General features: G+C 48.5%; 1 protein-coding gene across 2 annotated transcripts in view; it reads left to right on the forward strand.

Moving 5' to 3' along the window:
* Positions 1-14,612, forward strand: part of SALL1 (spalt like transcription factor 1) — a 21,546-nt gene extending 6,934 nt beyond the window's left edge. For both annotated transcript variants that reach the window (XM_023530653.1, XM_011360153.2), the window contains exons 3-4: positions 8,490-11,902; positions 13,025-14,612. In XM_023530653.1, coding sequence (XP_023386421.1) covers positions 8,490-11,902; positions 13,025-13,465 — 3,854 coding nt within the window. In that variant the 3' untranslated portion in view covers positions 13,466-14,612. The remainder of the gene's footprint in view (positions 1-8,489; positions 11,903-13,024) is intronic.
* Positions 14,613-20,469: the final 5,857 nt, after the last annotated feature.

A 20,469-nucleotide genomic window follows, 5' to 3' on the forward strand; every position in this document is an offset into this window, starting at 1 on the left:
GGGTCGGGAGGGACCTCGGCGGCCGGTCGCTCTCGAGCCAGTGCAGGCGGATGGGGCGCAGCGTCAGGTCCGGCTGCCCACGTCTCTCCCCGCATCTTTCCTCCCAGCACATGGTACCCCGGCCCCAAGAAATCTTTCCGTTCGGCGGGCGCCCGCCGAGGGTCGGGGTACCCCGCAGTCCCAGGAGTCGCCGTGGTCGGTTTCCAGGGCCGGGGGCTCTCCAGCCAGAGGACGGTCCCCCTGAAACCGAGGCAGGCGACCACTGCGGGGTCCCGGAGGGAAGGAACAAGTCCACAACAAAGTTTGTGTGAGGCAGTTAAGGCCGAGAGTGGGCGAGATCGGGCAGGGGATTCGGGGTGCGGACCGAGGACACCTCGAATGCCTCCTCGTCTCCGAATGTGTTTCGCTTTAGGGGCTCGGCTCCGAGCTCCCAGGCCCCGCGCCGCAGGCGATGGAGCGGCGCCGGGTTTGGGCTGCCGCGGGCACCGTGAGGACGAGGGGCTGGCCCCGGCGCGGCCTCCGCGGCTCCGGGTGTCTCTCGGGATGCTCCAGTCCCGGGCAGCATTTGGGGGTACCAAGGAGGGAGCTCTGGACCCCTACTGGGCTCAGCAGCGGCCCTGAGATCGCCACCTCTGTCCACTGAACTCTGCGGCCGCGCGGGCCCCGCGCTCCGGTCCTTCCCCAGAGGCCTGCTTTCCAGCAGAGGCCGGGGCACAGCGACCGGCGCGGAGAAGCCGGGGGACCCCGCTCCTTCACCCCGCCTGGCAGTCGAGAAGGGAACCCCTGGTATGGAGGGGGGGGACCTGTAAGAAACTGGAAAGCACTGAGACCGATCGAAAAAATTGTTTACGGTATTTGTCCCCCACCCCAGTACTTTGTCAAGCAACAAGCCTTACCCCAGAGTCTCTGCGATTTCTCAGTCCGCTGAAAAGAGCCCCCGACCCCCGCTTTCCACCCCAGGCGAAGCCGGGCACGCGAGGGAAATCGAGGCGAAATGACCCCAGGCCGCTGCAGCAGCTGCGAATATTTTTCCGGGTTTTCTCAGCTGGTTTCTTGTGTCCTCGCCCCCCACACCCATCTTTCCTAAAGTTTCTGGTGAGACCTTTCCGCACCGTGATACTGTTAAAGTTAATGAATATAGGAAACGCCAAACAAACTGGAGAAGAAAGAGTTTTTTTAGTCTTTTTTTTTTTTTTTTTTGGTAAATCTGTACCGGTTTTATACATTTTCCCCCAAAAAGAAAGAAGACTCAGGCTTCGCGGAGAAACGATGCTTGCCTGCTCTTTGCCTTTCTCCTGTCGCTTTCTAAATCCTGAATTTTTAATAGTTCAGGCTTCTCATAAAGCCATAGCATAAAAGGGGTTCACCACCTCTTACCATTATTATTTATTAGACTTGTTTTTTTTCTAGTTGATTCAAGCTTTGAGGTAAGTTAATTAAGTGAATCAAGTTTCCTTTCTTTTTTTTCTTTTTTTTTCTTTCTTTCTTTTACTTTCTTCCTTTCTTTTTTCTTCCTTTTTTATTCCCAAAGGCTGGTTCATTGTCCTAAGAAGCAGTAAACTGCCAGGGGCGCGGTAGGAAACACTCCCCTCCCGGCCCCTTTCCCACCTCCCCCCACCCCCTCTTTCTCCTCGGTAGTAATGGTTTTAGGTTATGACCGTTTTTTTACATGGTTGAACAATAAGTTTGGGAGAAGCTGCCTAGAGGGTAGATTCTGTAATAGGGTTACAGGATTTAGTGTGTTGTAATAATATTAGTACACAACTAATCCTCCTCAAGGTCTGACTTACAGGAGGGCCTTGCCCACTCCAGCTCTTCTTATTTGGGTAGAACTGTGAGATAAGTGGGACCGGGCACTGGTGACACGTCTCAAAGTTACCTTCAAAAAGTCAGTGCCTTTTCTGCAGTGGATTTAGCCACCTCGGTGCTCTCCACACGACGCAGGCTTCAAGAAGTTGTTGGGTTTTTGTTTTGTTTTGTTTGGGGTTTTTTTTTTTTTATTTACTTATTTATTTATTTATTTATTTTACGTAGATAAAAGGTGGTTCAATTTCAGAAGACAGACCTTAAGCAACGCGATTCCTTTTTCTTAAAATCTTGAAATGTTCTTAAAATGCGGTAAATGCAATGTGGGACCTACCAAATCAGATCTGCTTGATGCTCTCATGTGCTAGCATTTCAGATTTTATAACGTCTAGGGTAGAACCTAGAAAAGTTTGTGAACCCCAGTTACAGCAAACCCTGAAAACACGACCCCCCCAGGCTGTAGGCAACCGAGGCTGCTGTGCTGGGTGCCATGCATGTGTGTGTTTGAGTGTGTGTGTGTGTGCGTGTGTGTGTGCACAAGGACAACCCCAGCCATGCTCAACAGCCACACCGAGAACTTCGTGGGAGCAAGTTAGGGGAAAGAAGATTGCTGGGTGGATCTTACAATGTTCACGTTTTCATTCTACTTCAGTGAAGCTGTAATACCAGAAACAACCTAAAATAAATCTGGGGATTTTTCTATTTCTTATGAAACCAAGATTATGGCGAATATGACTTCTCTCTCAAATGATATTCAACAAGTCTTGAATTACTTGTAGAAAGATGACCGCCGTTGGAAAAAGTATTTACGGAGAAAAAGAATTCTGAGGAAAGAGAATTTTAGAGCCTAGTGATTTTGTATGTGGATTCTTTGCTTGAAATTTGGATTTCAGGGGTGTGTGTGTGTGTGTGTGTGTGTGTGTGTGTGTGTGTGTGTTGGTTTTTTTTCCTTGGGTAACAAAAGAGATGGCACATTCAGACTCCATTCATTTATTAAGAAAGTATTTTGGTGCTCATTTTTTTTCCGAGAAAAAAATAATATGGGAAGAAAGATAAAAACATCATGAACTGCAGATAAAACACTCACTGTCATACAAAGTATCATCAAAATTCCTCTTATTTACATTAATAACGAAATTCTATTATTTACCAAAATAATTTACTCATCGTGAGCAGCTTAATGGCAACACATCGGTTTCTGGGCCCAAAAGGTTAGAGAGAACTAAAATGAACTGCTTTTTTATTTTTTTTTATGAAAAACCAACACCTGCAAGATAAGGCAGTTGGAAAGAATTTATGTTTAATCGGGCCTATTTTAAGTTTGTGGCATAATGAAAGATTCTGAATGAAAAAATACAAACTGGGGGGTTGCTTCTGGCTGTACATACGTCCTAAAACATTAAAAAAAAAAAAACCAAACACACAAACAAGCAAAGTATGTTTGGACGTGGGAGAGTATGTGACAGTGAATTTGTGATACTGAATGTTTGCGGTGTATTTTACGTCAGCTTTCTCCTATAGTTTATGGGCACAAGTGCCAATTTATAGGTAATTCTTAGGGGACTTTGTTTCATTTCTTTCTTGTGTTTGCAGGTAGCAAGTTTTCTGTACCAAGAGCCCTTTCGAAGGCAGAAACCTACATTTTTTAATGTGGAAATCTCACTGGGAATCTGGGGAAGAAATTGGTAGACTAGTTAGTTTTCTAAGTTTTTTTTTTTTTGAAATTGTTAAAAGCCAAGCTCTATATAGTAACCAGAACCAAATTTCTCCTGCAGTCTGAATTCGGTTTTTCTAAGACACATCCTGGTGCAGCTAGCCATGTCTTCCAGAATATTCTTAGATTATCCAAACTGAAGTAATTTAGCAGTTCAGCGAAGGAGACGGTAATTTATCCTAAGAACCGCCACCCCTCCCCCGCAAAAGAAAAAAGTCTGTGTGCCAGGCTTTAGAAAACTTAGATGTGTCGGGCTGTTTTAACCTTTGCTAGCCCCCTCCCATGCAAAGGTGACAAGGTCCAGATCATAATATGTCCTTCAGTATCTTCCCAGTGACCCCCAAATTGAGTCTTGCTAGTCACTTAGCAGGAAGTTAGTAGTTTATTTTAGTTTCACCTTATCAGCTTGGCTTCTTTTCCTAACCTTATTCCCCTGTCACCCTCAGATGCCAGACCCCCAAAGGGGAAGATTGACAGGTAGTTCCCATAGCTCAGTTTTACCCTCAAACAACAGGGATTTAGTTTCTTGTGCCTTTGCCAATGTTTATGTAGTCGAAGTTTAGATCTCGCCTTAAGGAGTCTCTCTTTTACGCGTCACTGGAATAGGAAAGCCACAAAGAAGTTTTTTAACAAACCCTTGCAACTGGGACCCCATCTAGTGTTCAGTTTGATTTATCCAAGAGGAAGACAGTTCCCCCTTTCATTTCTCATGTACCTTCGGTGGGCTCGTGTCAGTACTTTAAAAGGAGCGTCTTATCCGTGTGGTTATTTTTTCGAAGATTTCACGTGTATTCTCGCATCAAGAATCTCCAGATCTGGGTCAGAACACTGAGAAAACTCGAAGGTGCCAGGACATTTGTCATCGGTTGCATATTACATAGAGGAAACTTAAGACATTACAGAAAATATGCACAGCATATGTTGCAGTGTTTAAAATTTCTCTGGAATCTGAAGCTGGGCAGTCAGGTTCAGGCTTTTCCCAGGTCTGTGCAAAAAAAAAAAAAAAAAAAAAAAAAAAAAAAAAAGATAAAAGATAAAAGACCGATCAATCAAAAATGTTTGTGATAGCCTTTCTAAATTGGCCCACGAAAAGGAACAGCCTGCGAAAATTACAGGCTCCAAAACCACCATCACAAGAGGTTCTATTAAAAATGTTAATGTGATCTTAGGCAAGGGCAGGTAAGTGAAGGCTCTCTCTGAGAACCTCCAAAACAGAAAACTAAATGCAGTAGTAGTGTTTTGTTTTGCTTTGGGGTTTTTTTTTTTTTTTTTTTGGTTTTTTTTTTTCCCCCTGGCTGGCTGTGTGGGGCATAGTTTTATTTTTGTTTTCTCAGTAGACAGATATCCTGGAACACTTCAATTTTCTGCCTCCTATTCTGCAATGTTTGGTTCAGATGACGAAAAACTGACCGATTCGAACTGGGCATCAAGTACCTAAATAGTACAAAAAGAACCGAGACTTTGGGGATTTTCGTATACATTGGATGGAGCTGTAAGACCACCTCCCCCCATTTCCCTCCCCCCAAACCCTCAGAAAATTCCAAATGTCTTTTTGTGTGTACATACTTAGAAAACCACTGCTTCTTAAATCTTCCTGTCTGACCCAGATCACAAAATTAATTTGTATGCAAAATCCACAGAAAAGGAACCAGGATGTTATTTTCACCATAGTACAGGGAACGAGGCAACTGTATTTACTATAATGGGGTCACCAGTTGCAATCTTATGTAACAGTTTATTCAGAGAAATACAAGGTAGCCGTTGGAAAAATGAATTAGAACATCTTAGTTTGTGTGAGTGCGTGTCTTATTACTACTTAACATATTCCCTTTAGTAGTTAAAGATTCAAACTAGTGCTCATGTTTTGTTTTGTTTTTTTCCAAAGCTGTTTCATTGGAATTCTGTTCAGAATGCAGATAGGATTAAAGTTAAGAACTATTACAGTGTAGCGACACCTGCTTTTGAGATAAATCAAAATAGATACCAGGAATTTTTTTGGAGGGGGGTATGTTCATAAACATCAGGAAATTAAATTAGTCGACTCTACAGTGAGATCAAATGTCAGCTTATTATAAAATGCTGTGAAAATCTAAGCTAAAATATGGGCAGCGTTTTTAACACGGTCTCTTTCTTAGAAGCAAGCAGGCATTTATTTTTAAGCATCTATATTTTCTGTCCAGTTAGCACAATCCTAAATATAAAAAGGTTCAGGTTGAAAAACTTGAAAATTCTCAAGTGAGTCTTGAAGCAGCACAAATGTAGAATTTGAGTACAGGAAAGTAATAATCGGCTAAACCCTGGAAAGTAACCTTCTTTTTATTTTCTCTATATATTATGAGAATATCAGATGTTTGCAAGTTACAAAGAATTAAAATGCCCTTTAATCGTGAGCACAGATGTGCTAAATATTTGAAGCAACTACATTGTAATGTGTACAATTGATGAAGTCAGTTTTCTGATTTCCCTTGCTAGTTATTTAGTTCTGAATCTGTCATTATTTGTCTAAGCCCAGCTGACCAAGCAAAACTGTGTTTTAAAGTGGCTTTATGTTTTGATAAATGTGAGCTGGTTGAAAAGTATTTTCCACTGAATGCAGAGCTTAATAGAACATGCTGACATAATAGTTTTAATGCATTTTGTTGAAAATGTGTGAACAAACAGAATAGCTTTTGTTCCTTCATAATTGGCTGTAAAAGTAGATGGAAACATAACCATTACATATGGAAATGTGCAAAGAGAAAGAAATAACATTTCTGTTGAATATATTAGGAATTGCATTTCCTAGTTTAAAATAAGCATCTGAAATGGATGCATCATTTAAAATTGGTTGTCAAAATAAGAAGCTTTAAACAGAATTTTTGTCACATTATTTTTGTCCCAAGTTAAGCAACATAACTTTAGCAAATTTCGTTTAATATTTTGTTTATATTATTTTAAGGCAGAGAGAGAGACAGAAATTGCTTAAAACAGCACCTCGAATGTACATAGGAATCCGGTTACCAATTAGGATGATTAAACATTAAATTAAAACAGAATCCTTATTGGTATTTTCTGCTGCGACTGAGATGTGTTTGGGACTGTTAATGCATTTTGCACCATACCCTGGTGGAGATTAAAAGATGAGTATTAGGAAAGCTCCCTTGTTAAGTATAACTTAGCTGCTCAAATAACACTCCCAGTGAATAAAGCACGCATACGTTTGGCATACTTGACCAGGGTTTAATCAACTTCGACATCACTCAAGGCAAATAGAGTTGAGGAATTTTTAGAAGTTAGCATTTAGGTATTAATTATATTTTCTGGAATGCAAAACAAACTCAAGGGGCGTTTTTTTTTGGTTTTTTTTGTTTTTTTGTATGTTGTTTTGTTTTGTTTTGTTGTTTTGTTTTTGATGTTCACTACAAAAAGGCCAACGGCTGTCTCTTTTGAGTTGACTCAAGTTTACCGAAAAAGCAGCATTTGATTTTGTATTTATTCATATTTGCAATTAGGTTTTCTTTTTCTTTTTTTTCTTTTTTTTTTTTTTTTCCCCCTGCAACTTTTCTGGGAGATTCAATTTGGAAGTCATGGAAACTAACTATTATCTGACTCAGTTCTGCAGAAAAGCATGCAGGGAGGTAATCCTTGAATTAAACAGTTTTTTTTTTTTCACAGCCTTCGGAGATGACCACACACCATTTGTACAACAGAAGTTGGTGTTCCCCATGCTGGGCAAACAATGGGGCGCCATCCTGTCTTCGAATAGAACGTTAGCTTGGAGTTGGAGATTTTTATGTTTAATTTACAAATGGATCTTAGTGAGAAGAAATCTGAGCAACCAGTGGAAACAAACATGAAATAAAGGGATTTTTATAATGAAAGGTTCAGGACAATCTGCTAAACAATTGATAACAGTTAAGAGCAAACTGTTTTTAAAGGCATTCAGACAAGGAGACCGGCAAAGCATTTCCAAACTCCAAACTAAGAATTATTCCTTCACTTCCACTTAACGGCACATCCTTCTTTGAGTTGATGTTTAATCAGAAATGTAAATCTCGTGCCAGTTTTATAGATATAAAGAGCACTTTTGATGAAATATTTAGAGGCATGATGTTGCTATTTGGAGCCTAGTGGCTTATATTCGTTGTTTAGTGGAGGGGTAGTCAGGGTTGCATTCTTTAATTTTAAAAATAAACATGCCACAGGGTGATATATAGATGCCAGGCAGACCTTGTAACGGATTATGGTCATTGTGTTTCTCTTCATTGTGTGTGTGTGTGTGTGTGTGTTGCTGTCTCTTTTGTATTCAACTGGATCTTGAGAAACAGTCTGGAGGATTTGTTACTGAGATGTGACTAAAGTGTGTTTGTCACGGATCAGACTTAGCTCGGGTTCTAGGTAGGGGCTGGAGGTGATTTTCGAGTTGTCAGTCTTCAGCTTGGTGATATGCATTTCCTCCCCCCCTCCTTGTCAACAACTGATTGGAACCTGAATGACTACAAATTAGTTTAGTGACAGAACTAACTGTCACAGATATCTTTGAATCGGTTGAAAATGAATAAGGTTGACAGAAACTCAGAAGCCTAATAAGTCCTCAGAATGGCTGCTGGACCCTCTCTGGATGAGTAGACAATAAGGTGTGCAAAATATTGGAAATCAATACTTAGCTATGGAATTTCATTATGCACCAATGTCTTCAGTTCATAGTATTTTATATTTTGATGGATTATCTGAAGGCCATGGCTCTCTGAGAGACCAGACGGATAGGAATTCCTCCAACACCCTTAAAATGTAATTATGGATGTTCTTAGGTGACGTTGACTGGTTCGAAGGGCGATAGTTTTGAGTGAGTTTTGCGGGTGGAAAACAATTGATCAGCCGCTTTCATTTTCTTTTTTCCTTTTCCTTTTTTTTTTTTTTTTTTTGAAGTCATTGGTGACCGCGTGTGTCCTGGCTTCCTTCCTAACCCTGAGTCTTTCGATGTTTGCAGGAGACGCAGAGAAAGGACAACCAAATCGCCCCACTAAGAACAAGGACGCCCACGTCTGTGGCCGGTGCTGTGCCGAGTTCTTTGAATTATCAGATCTTCTGCTCCACAAGAAGAACTGTACTAAAAATCAATTAGTTTTAATCGTCAGTGAAAGTCCAGTCTCCCCACCTGAAACGTCCCCCAGCCCCCCTTCCGCTCACCCCGAGGAACAGATGAATGACACGGTTAACAAAACAGAGCAGGCAGACTGCCGCGACCTTCCGGAGCACCGCGGACCCGACGGAGACGAGTCCATGGAGGTGGAGGCCCCGGGGGCTGACAGAGGCGGCGGCGGTGGTGCCACCCCCGGCTGCAGCGGCAGCTCCTCCACAGGTACCTCAGCCATCACAACGTCTCTACCTCAACTCGGGGACCTGACGACACTGGGCAACTTCTCCGTGATCAACAGCAACGTCATCATCGAGAACCTCCAGAGCACCAAGGTGGCGGTGGCCCAGTTCTCCCAGGAAGCGAGGTGCAGTGGGGCCTCGGGGGGCAAGCTGGCCGTGCCCGCCCTCATGGAGCAGCTCTTAGCCCTGCAGCAGCAGCAGGTCCACCAGCTGCAGCTGATCGAACAGATTCGTCACCAAATACTGCTGTTGGCGTCGCAGAACGCAGACTTGCCAACGTCTTCTAGTCCTTCTCAAGGTACTTTACGAACATCTGCCAACCCCTTGTCCACACTAAGCTCCCATTTATCCCAGCAGCTGGCGGCAGCAGCTGGATTAGCACAGAGCCTCGCCAGCCAATCTGCCAGCATCAGCGGTGTGAAACAGTTACCCCCAGTCCAGCTACCTCAGAGCAGTCCCGGCCACACCATCATTCCACCCAACAGCGGCTCTTCCCCCCACGTCAGCATCCTGGCGGCAGCGGTCACCACCCCGTCCTCGGAAAAAGTGGCTTCAAGCGCTGGTGCCTCCCATGCCAGCAACCCGGCGGTCTCGGCGTCGTCCTCGCCCGCTTTCGCAATAAGCAGCTTACTAAGTCCTGCGTCTAATCCACTTCTACCTCAGCCGGCCCCTGCTAACTCGGTTTTCCCCAGCCCTTTGCCCAACCTCGGGACAACTGCAGAGGATTTAAACTCCTTGTCTGCCTTGGCCCAGCCAAGAAAAAGCAAGCCACCAAATGTCACCGCCTTCGAAGCGAAAAGCACTTCCGACGAGGCGTTCTTCAAACACAAGTGCAGGTTCTGTGCGAAGGTCTTTGGGAGCGACAGTGCCTTGCAGATCCACCTGCGTTCCCACACGGGCGAGAGGCCGTTCAAGTGCAACGTCTGCGGGAACAGGTTCTCCACCAAGGGCAACCTCAAAGTCCACTTCCAGCGCCACAAAGAGAAGTACCCCCACATCCAGATGAACCCCTACCCCGTGCCCGAGCACCTGGACAGCATCCCCACCAGTACCGGCATCCCTTACGGCATGTCCATTCCCCCGGAAAAGCCGGTCACCAGCTGGCTGGACACCAAACCCGTGCTGCCCACCCTCACCACTTCGGTCGGCCTGCCCTTGCCCCCGACCCTCCCGAGCCTCACGCCCTTCATCAAGACCGAAGAGCCAGCCCCCATCCCCATCAGCCACTCTGCAGCCAGCCCCCCGGGCTCTGTCAAAAGTGACTCCGGGGCCCCCGAGCCCGGCACGAGAAACCTGGGCGGGCTCCCGGAGGAAGCGGAAGGGTCCACGGCGCCCCCCTCCGGTGGCAAAAGCGAGGAGAGCGGCACGATCAGCGGCGCGGCCCAGGCCGCGAGCGGCAGCTCCCTGAGCTCCCTGAGCTCCCCGGCCGCGGCGGACGGCGGCCCGGCCGGCGCCGCCACGTTCACCAACCCCCTGCTGCCGCTCATGTCCGAGCAGTTCAAGGCCAAGTTCCCTTTCGGGGGGCTCTTGGACTCGGCCCAGGCGTCCGAGACGTCCAAGCTGCAGCAACTGGTAGAGAACATTGACAAGAAGGCCACCGACCCCAACGAGTGCATCATCTGCCACCGGGTCCTCAGCTGTCAGAGCGCCCTGAAGATGCACTACCGGACGCACACCGGGGAGAGGCCCTTCAAGTGTAAGATCTGCGGCCGGGCTTTCACCACGAAAGGGAACCTCAAGACCCATTACAGCGTGCACCGCGCCGTGCCCCCGCTCCGCGTCCAGCACTCCTGCCCCATCTGCCAGAAGAAGTTCACCAACGCCGTGGTGCTGCAGCAGCACATCCGCATGCACATGGGCGGCCAGATCCCCAACACGCCCGTCCCCGACGGCTACCCAGAGTCCATGGAGTCCGACACGGGCTCCTTCGACGAGAAGACCTTCGACGACCTAGACACCTTCTCCGACGAGAACATGGAGGACTGTCCCGAGGGCAGCATCCCGGACACGCCCAAGTCCGCGGACGCGTCCCAGGACAGCCTGCCTTCTTCGCCTTTGCCCCTGGAGATGTCCAGCATCGCCGCTCTGGAAAACCAGATGAAGATGATCAACGCCGGCCTGGCAGAGCAGCTGCAGGCCAGCCTGAAGTCCGTGGAGAACGGGTCGGTCGAGGGGGACGTCCTGACCAACGACTCGTCCTCGGTGGGCGGCGACGTGGAGAGCCAGAGTGCTGGCAGCCCGGCCGCCTCGGAGTCTACCTCTTCCATGCAGGCTCTGTCCCCGTCCAACAGCACCCAGGAATTCCACAAGTCGCCCAGCGTGGAGGAGAAGCCGCAGAGAGCGGTACCAGGCGAGTTCGCCAACGGGCTGTCCCCCACCCCAGTGCACGGCGGGGCTTTAGATTTGACATCGAGTCACGCAGAGAAGATCGTCAAAGAAGACTCTTTGGGGATCCTCTTCCCTTTCAGAGACCGGGGTAAATTTAAAAACACCGCTTGCGACATTTGCGGCAAAACCTTTGCTTGTCAGAGTGCCTTGGACATTCACTACAGAAGTCATACCAAAGAGAGACCGTTTATTTGCACAGTTTGCAATCGTGGCTTTTCCACAAAGGGTAATTTGAAGCAGCACATGTTGACACATCAGATGCGAGATCTCCCGTCACAGCTCTTTGAGCCCAGTTCCAGCCTCGGCCCCAATCAGAACTCGGCGGGGATTCCCGCCACCTCCCTGTCATCTCTCATCAAAACAGAGGTCAACGGCTTTGTGCATGTGACTCCTCAGGATGGGAAGGACACCCCCGCCGGTCACGTCCCTTCCGGGCCTCTGTCGTCCTCCGCCACGTCCCCGGTCCTGCTGCCAGCGCTGCCCAGGAGAACCCCCAAACAGCACTACTGCAACACATGTGGCAAGACCTTCTCGTCGTCGAGCGCCCTGCAGATCCACGAGAGAACTCACACTGGAGAGAAACCCTTCGCTTGCACTATCTGTGGAAGAGCCTTCACGACGAAAGGCAATCTTAAGGTACCTCGCCCCACCTGCACCTCGCCCGGCCGCCCAGCAGCCCCTCCCCGCCCCCCTCGCCCGTCACGGGTTGCAATGCATGCCCTCAGCCAGCCGGGGAGGAAGGCCTCGCCAGGGGCCTGCTGCACGTGGCCGACCGTGGAGGAACGAGGCTGCCTGGGCGGGTCAGGGTCGTGCTGGGCACCGGGGCAGGCTGCGGCTGGCCGACTGTCAGACCGCGTTGAGTCATTTGGTCCCTGAGCGAAACAGCAGCCCGTCTCCCTTGTCTCGCTAAGCGCACCAAATGAATTGCATCACCTAGCGAGGAAGACAGCCGGGCCGGGCCTGGCCACGGGGTATCGATTAAAGCCTCCGGCCTCCCTGTGGCCTGCGAGCCGCCCCTCCCACGAAGGGTGGCCGTCCGCCTCGGCGTGCGTCTCTCTCTCCCCTGGCCGGCTACGCAGTCCAGCATAGTTTGTTTTCCTAAACACCGTAACGTCGCCCCTCTGCTAATGGGTATTATGGTAATTGATTAGACAACGCTTCCTACGGATAGGTGTTGGAAATTAAGCAAATATGCTTAGGTTCTACAGCAACAGTTGGGCTCTCGTCCCGTGTACATTTTTCTGTTGACAGAGTATTTCTCTAGAGATCGCCGCCGGTAATGCGAGATGAATAATTACTCTCTGGCATTTGCCTCCATGCGCCTGTCCTCCAGTGGGCAGTCGGTGAGGGGTTCTGTCTTCCCACCTGAAAAGGACATTGATAGGGGAGAGGGTGTCAGATACAATATTTACCACTGCAATGAGAGTGGACGTAACGATTCTAACCCTGAGAGGAGCTAGCTGCCACCGACTGGCTCTCCGGAGGCCATTCGAAGCTAAATGCGGGTAATAAAAAGAGTAAGTAATGGACGGTGGCCCAGGAAGACAGGCAGCCGCCCAGGACTGCAGAGAGCCAACAGGTTACTACTGGGCGCGGGGCGTGGGGGTCCCCTTTACCTTTTCCACTGTCTGGCACGTGATCAGGACAGACAGCGAGGCCACTTGCTTTGCCGACTGTGGTTGGGACGTGAGTGAGACAGATTCAGCCACTAAGCCTCTCCCTTCCTCTCTCCCCTCCCGCCCCCCCGTGTCCTCCCAGGTACACATGGGCACCCACATGTGGAACAGCACCCCCGCCCGGCGCGGCCGGCGGCTCTCTGTGGACGGCCCCATGACGTTTCTAGGAGGCAATCCCGTCAAGTTCCCGGAAATGTTCCAGAAGGATCTGGCGGCAAGGTCAGGAAGCGGGGACCCTTCCGGCTTCTGGAACCAGTACGCGGCGGCCCTGTCCAACGGGCTGGCCATGAAGGCCAACGAGATCTCCGTCATCCAGAACGGCGGCCTCCCCCCCATGCCCGGGAGCCTGGGCAGCGGGAGCAGCTCGCCCCTGAGCGGGCTGACGGGGAACCTGGAGAAGCTCCAGAACGCGGAGCCCGGGGCGCCCCTGGCCGGCCTGGAGAAGATGGCAGGCAGCGAGAGCGGGGCCGGCTTCCGCTTCACCCGCTTCGTGGAGGACAGCAAAGAGATCGTCACTAGTTAGAGCGACTCGGGCCGGAGAAGGAGGACTCCTGTCCGGAGCGGAGCGAGCCCCACAGTCGCCTCCTCCTCCTCGCCCCCCGCCCCCATCTCTCTGAACTGCCACCTTCTGAAGACATTCTTTTGTACCTTGTTCAACTTCTAGAGTTCTAAGAAAGCTTATTTATTAGTGATATAACCTTGCTTTGCAAACAGAAGGCAAGCGTTTAACTTTGGTCTTCTGTATTTGGGACTAAATACTAATTGACTAGAGTGCTGTAAACTTGCTGTAACATTTATGGCAATTGCAAGTTGCCCTGCTAGGCGGTCTTAATCTGGCATTAACTTATTTTCTATATCCAGTTTAATATGAATCTGGTGTTGATGCAATGCCTCCGTGATGCATTAGATCTCTAATAAAGTCTGTATATAAATGTACACTTTGATCCTGCTGGAAAATTTTATCAGCAAACACATTGTCTAATGTTTCAAAACAGAATTAAGGAAGGGACTAGAAGTACAGACTGAACAGTGTGGTTCCTCGAAAGGGTCGGTTTTTGTTTTTTGGGGTTTGTTTTTGTTTTTTTGTTTTTGATTTTGATTCTAAAATTCGATCTGCCTTTTTTTTTTTCCTTTTTTTTGGTAGATTTGACCATTTCCGTTTTGAACTGCTATTTGTATCGTGCTTTTTACTTGAGTCGTCCTCAATGTTCATAGGTTTCTGTACAGTAATAAGCACGCAGAATTCTCTAGAGAAAATACAAGTGTTGTTTTGGTAGTTGAAACTGAGACGTAACATTTTGCCTTGTAGGTATATTCACGATAGAAGACCTGTGCTGGAATTTCACAATGCTGCTAAGTATAGCATCTTGAACAAACTTCAGTGGAGAAAATGTAGATTCTCTGTATATACAGTAAGAAATATCACTTTCATTAGAATGTACATATGTTCCTTACAAGAGCAAATGCTTCTTGATCAAGAGAGCAGGTATAGTGTTTGTTTATTTTGTATTAGGTATGGAAGAAAAAAAATTGGACTGTTACATGCACTTTCTTGGAAAGTTGAAAGGAAGGGGGGTCCAATTTCTTTAACATTTAATACTTACTAACAACAGAGATACTGTAATTTTACTCAAGTAATCAAATACATTTTTTTTTTGCAACAGATAAAACCAAATACTGTGTCTGTGTTTTTAGAGTGCATTTCTATTTAGCTAGGCCCTGAAATGTGTTTTAACGTTTCCCCAGGCACCAGTAAATTGTGTATGTGAGTGTGTGTCTCTCCCTCGAAATAAGGAATTGTAAAAGGCATAGCAGAAACAGATTTGCATGGGCCTGTGGTTTTTCTTTTTTTTTATTCGGAGGATCTAGATATTTTCCCAGTAACTATTTACCAATTTGGCTTGTCCCACAACCCCCCTACCCCCATCCAAGAAAAAAGAAAAAAATGAAATGAAATAATTGTTACTGGAGCTTTCACCCAGACAGGTAAGTGTCCCTAAGCAGAATGTTTGTGCCCATGTACGCTTTGGTTGGATTTCGGCTGTTCTGGTTTCGTTTCCCAAGCTGTTCTGGTTTCGTTTCCCAAGGCGCAGTAGCTTTGTTGTTGTTGTTTGTTGTTGTCGTTTCAGGAGGCGGAGAGCAGCCCCCTGCAGAATCCCCGATGGGGGCGTGGAGGGGCATATAGTCTGACTCAAACTCGTCTCAACCACAGGGAGGTCAACCTGTGCTTTATTTAATTAGTCTTTTAGGCACTGAAACACACATGCGTTTTCGAAAGGAAAAGTCCATCACGACAGATCTGTAGAATCCACATGAATAGTTCATCCTCAAAATGCAGATTCTTCCTCTCTCCTTTTCCTTCTGGGGAAATGTGTTTTCCTCCTGAGAACTATCTGGGGTGAGCAAGCGGACAGGGTGGCAGTTGGTGTCTAGAGGGGGCGTTGAACTTCTTTCGGCGAGGCTGGGACCCACCGGCAGCCCGCCTGCGCCCAGGTAAGGGAGGAGCGTCCGGCCACCTTCCAGTAGAAGTTTCCAAGGGGCGCAGGCCACTCAGGGTGCGCCTCCCAGGCTGGGGGGGGTGGTCTGCGCTCCGAGAGGGCCCAGAAAGCATTGGTGCTGCCTGGGGGCCCAGGCTCAGTCTTCCAGAAGGTGGGCGCTGACCCCCACCCCCAGGCTCCCCCCAGGCGGGGGCGCGCGTGGTGGAGGGGCGCCGCGTGCGGTCCTCGGCACGTCGCGGCTGCAGCAAGTGCAGGCTGCGTGGTTCGATGGCGACGGCGCCTCCCCAGCGGCCGCGGCCGGGTTGCTGGAGAGTGCGGAGCAGGAGAGGAGGCCGGAATCCTGGCCAGAAGCTCTTGTTCTACGAGGCCCAAGGGGGGAGTTTTCATCGCGAAGGAGGCGTCCACCCCCTTCCCGTGGCTGGGCGCGACGTGGACTGGGTGCCCGGGCCCACGTGGTCGCAGGGTCTGGCTGCTCCTCCCGGAAGCGGCCCCTGCGCCCCGGGGCCGAGGCTGGGGGACCACTGGGGGGATCCGAAGGATGCTGGACACCGCGAGGGGCAGGCCGACACCGTGCGCCCTGCGCCGCGCCTGCCTCTCCAAGGGCCCAGCTGGCCCGCCCGGAGCACGGGGTCAGCAGCTGGACCCCGCTCTCCCGCCCCTCGCCTCCTGTCTCAGCCACGAGGTCCCCACCCCTCGGGCTCCCACAGGCCGGCGGGCCCTGGGTTGTGGCCCTGCGCCACCCCAGGCAGCGCGTCCGTTTCCGCGAGGCGGGCGGTCTGGGGCGGGGGACCGGCGATTTTTTCTTCTCCCGCTAACCACCAGCCTCCTCTCTGCTAGCGTTTTCTGAGCTAAGGGCAGCCGGAGCAGCTTTGCATTTAGACAGACTGACTCTCCGAGGCGTCCGAAGCGCTTAGGAAAAAGTCAGAGCGTCCTGGTCTCTGTCTGTCCCTCCCCTCACCCTCGCCCTCGCCCTCGCCCTCGCTCTCGGCTTTTGTCCCGGCCCAGCCAGCTACTGGTGATTCCTTCTAATCTATTGATCATCACCTGCCCAGTCCCCATTCCATGCATTTCCAAAGCAAGAAATTGCCCTCGGCCCTGCTTCCTCCCACCGTGTGACAAAGACACTCACTCAGCCTTTGGGGCTCAGCCCCGCAGAAGAGAAATGGGTTTATATTTACAAAGCACCAAGGTTTATTTTTCAGGAGATGATGATCACTCCATCCCCTTCCCCAAGCCCTCCTGCCAAGCCCCTCCTCACTTGTCCATCTTTCTTTTCCTCTTCAGAATTTTAAGGGGCACGGAAGTAGTTCTGGAACCACCAAGGACTGAATTTCCTGGGTTGTGGCTGCCTGGAATGATGACAGCTAAGTTTACAAAATTTTTGAACTAAAAATATTCACTTAGGTGACATTTTCCCCAGTTTCTTTTAAAAAAAAATACGAATTGTTGTAAAAATACAGAAAAGTACAGTAACAAACACCCTTGTGTCCGTCACACAAAATTTACAAACGTCTGCGACTTGTCTGGTTTTCTGTGTTTTTTTAAATAACTATGCTTTTTCCTCTGTTTCTGTCTCACGATCATTCTCACCTTCTTCTCATTTTTCCTCTTCCTGTGTCTTTCTTCTCTATATTTTTTGTGGTTTTTCTTTTTTCCCTCCATCTTGACTGCTCCCCACCCCCTGCCCCCCCCCGCCCCCCCCACACGGGCTTCCTTCTTTCTGGAACATATATACTCGAAAGAGCAGTTTGGTGATTGACAGGGACCAAAGGAAGCAAAAAGGAGAGAGATCAATGATACACCCAAGTCGCCTGAGACCCCTCACACCAGTGGCCAGGTGGGCATGGGGGGTAGAGTAAGGGAGGGGACGGTCCCCACAGATCACTTGGAGATGCCTGAAGCTAACTTTGAGTTTCCACATGTCATCCTCATAAGCTAGGTTTAGTCAACCGACTTTTATGGGGGTGTGGGGACAATTTTTTTTTTTTTAAATTAGAAAAAAAAAAAACGTGTTCATACAGAAAATCCTAAATGATTTGCAGTTGACATGAATTTCTAGCGGTGGATTATTTGCTTATTGTTTTTGGCGTGTTGCGAATGTCAGGAATGAGAGAACCTAAAAAAAAAAAAAAAAAACTCTCACTTTGTTAAAATTTCGCAGTCCTGCTAGAAAAATAAAGCATCCGGAGCCTTTACTAGGCATCACACACTCTACCCCAAACGAAACCAATGTCAGGGGGGGTAACAAAGTGGGAAAAAATGGAAAGCGAATTTCAAAGGGCTCCACTGTGAAGCCAATCTGAGATTCACAGAAAGTGGAGACGGATAAGACAGGAATTAGGTCATAGCCTCCAGACCCCAGGAAATCTGTTTAGATCAAAGCCCGCTCCATTAGGATAAACAAAACAGGGCCCTTTGGGCTCTACCAATATTTTCATCTCTGTGCTAAGAGCTACTAATCTAACCAGTTCTATTTGATGAAAGAGGGTAAAAATGACAACTGTAAAAATGACTAAGTAAAAAAAAAAAAAAAAAGTCCTCCCAACTATACTAGGAAGATAAAGATTTAGATTTGAGCTAAAAAGTAACAAGATCCAGGCCCAGATCAACACAAACTTCCTGGAATTTTAGCACTAAGTAAATTATCTAATCCCAGCCCATTGTTCCGCTCCCCCTGCCCCCCACCCACCCCATGCAGTTCAGCGTACCAGATGATTTACATAAAAAAATTGTTAAATTTTAACTGCAGCCTAAGGACGTTGCAGGAGGCTGACTTTTGGGTTCACTTACTTTACATTCCTTAAGGACCTACCTCTCCCCCCCCCCACAATCTTATTGGCCCTGCCCCCCAGGCTGTTGTTGGGGTGATGTGCTGGCCTCTCTGGTCGTGGGTTCTCCGAGCCCACTGTTCAGATTCGGGCTCTCTCCCCACGACGGGCAGATGCACAGAGGCTGGGCCTTGTGTCACATAAGCCTGGCTTTGGGTCCACACCACACGGCAGCCGTTGATATGTTAGCAGCTAAGCCTAAGGACTGTAAGGATTTCTTTCACTGCAGAGTCGATGGCTTTAAACCAACTGCCAGGGAACATTTGATAGATAGAAACATCCAGAAAAGGGACAGGAAATCCCAGAGAAGGAAAATTCGCCCGGGCTAAATCCAGGGCTGTAGACCCTTGCTGAGTCTGGCTTCCTCTTAACTGTTTAAACATATGATTTGGCTTCTCTCGTGTTTCTATGTCTATCTGAGCTCGAGTTTAACAAAGACTCAGGGACCGCCCGTCAGGGGCTCTGGCCAGGACCACGGGGGTGGGGGATGTGACAAGCCTTTATAAACACTGCCAGGAACAGGCCATCTTCTGTGTGGGGCCTTGGGCTGCTCACCTCACAGAGGGCAGCCCCAGGAGCAGCTTTGTCCTTATGTTCCGTGAAGGGCTTTGAAGGCGGTGGTGGCACTGTGTGGGAGGCCACACAAGCCGACCCGTCTTTATTAGAGCCAGGGTGGTACCCCGTCCAGCTCGCCGAGGGCAACTGAATCCTGACACAGTGTGGTCTGTGAGGACATGGATGCCGAGAGGCCAGGGGTCACATCTTCTTGCTGTAATCACAGCCGTAGTCAGCAGGAGGCCCAGACAGTCACCTGCAAACCTGGATAAGACGCAAATACGGCAGACTCCTCTCCTGACGGGAGGGGGAGTACAATCAGCCTGCAGCGCTGCTTCTGCAGTCAGAATTTAGGGGTGCCGCCACACGTCCCATAACAGTCCCGTGAGACAGGCAGGGCCACTGTCATTTACCAGGTGACAACACTGAGACCCAGAGAGCTGACAGGGCACAGCCAGGCACTAGGTATCCTGGCGCTGACCCTGCTCGACAGCCAGCCTGGGGTGTGGTCCTCAGTCGCCTGGCCCATGGACCGGTTTCCCCATCCGCACCCTGCGGGGTTTGATTTCCATCAGCATTGCCCAGGAGCTACCATCAGAGGCTTACCACGCCCCCAGTTTCACTTTATGGGAGCACCCCCTTTGCTACGACAGGTATCCCCGCTTTTCTAAAGTCCGCTTTACTCCACTTGGCTTTTACAAAAGGCCTGTTTTCACTAACCGAAAGAAATCCAGAGAGGATTTTCACTATTACGGAAAAAAAGGCGAAAATCAAAACTATCCTTCGGCGTTTGTCTTACAGCTGCACCCCGAGCAGTGGGAGTGGCCCCGCCAAGCTCCTTCCCCAGAAACCACCCTCAGCATCTGGCCTTATCGCTTTGAACTTATCTGTGAGCATCTTTGCTTTATCTCGACTTATTTTGTGCATGTTAGCAAGATGCACCCTAAGGTAATTACTCCTGAAAGGTTCCATAGGAACGCTCTACTTTCTGATAACAGGGAAACCTGTAGTTATTTGTTCATTTGGTTTCAGTTACTCCCTTTTTAAAACATAAGTATATTTATGTTCGAAGTACTAGGAAACCTTGGATTCAGTTCTCTCTGGCAATCTTTCTAGTTTTGTGCAGGAAAAAATCCTTATAATGCACATCCATTTGGTGATGTGTCTCAGATCAAAATAATATGAACACATCCTGACATTTCATTTAGCTACATCTTTTTTTGGCTTTCTTCTATCCAATCTCCTCTTGCTTTAGACGAGCGTGAGGTCTGTGGGTCTTAACGAGTCTTATTTCCTGGTCCTCCTCCCTATTCCGATACTTTTCAACACACACCTTGGAACTGGCCCAGAGTTTTTCAAATGCGGGTTGGGACCCATTAGTGCCTTATGAAATCAATCTTGTAGGTCATCGCCAGCATTATTTTTCCAATGTAATAGAACAGAAAATACCAGAGTATATCACACTCTGTGAGTAGTGTCCCATAAAACTCTTGTCACAGTTGTATACGTGTGTACACACTCCTGTGTGCCCTGGGCCACAGCAATAAATGTACTTTTTAGCTCGCACTGCCATCGAAAAGTTTGAAAGCCATTGACAAAGGCCCTGAAAAATATGGTTCTTCCCTGTATTCCTCAGCTGAAGTCAC

This window comes from Pteropus vampyrus, unplaced genomic scaffold (genome assembly GCF_000151845.1).
Source record: "Pteropus vampyrus isolate Shadow unplaced genomic scaffold, Pvam_2.0 Scaffold51, whole genome shotgun sequence".
NCBI classification, from domain to species: domain Eukaryota; kingdom Metazoa; phylum Chordata; class Mammalia; order Chiroptera; family Pteropodidae; genus Pteropus; species Pteropus vampyrus.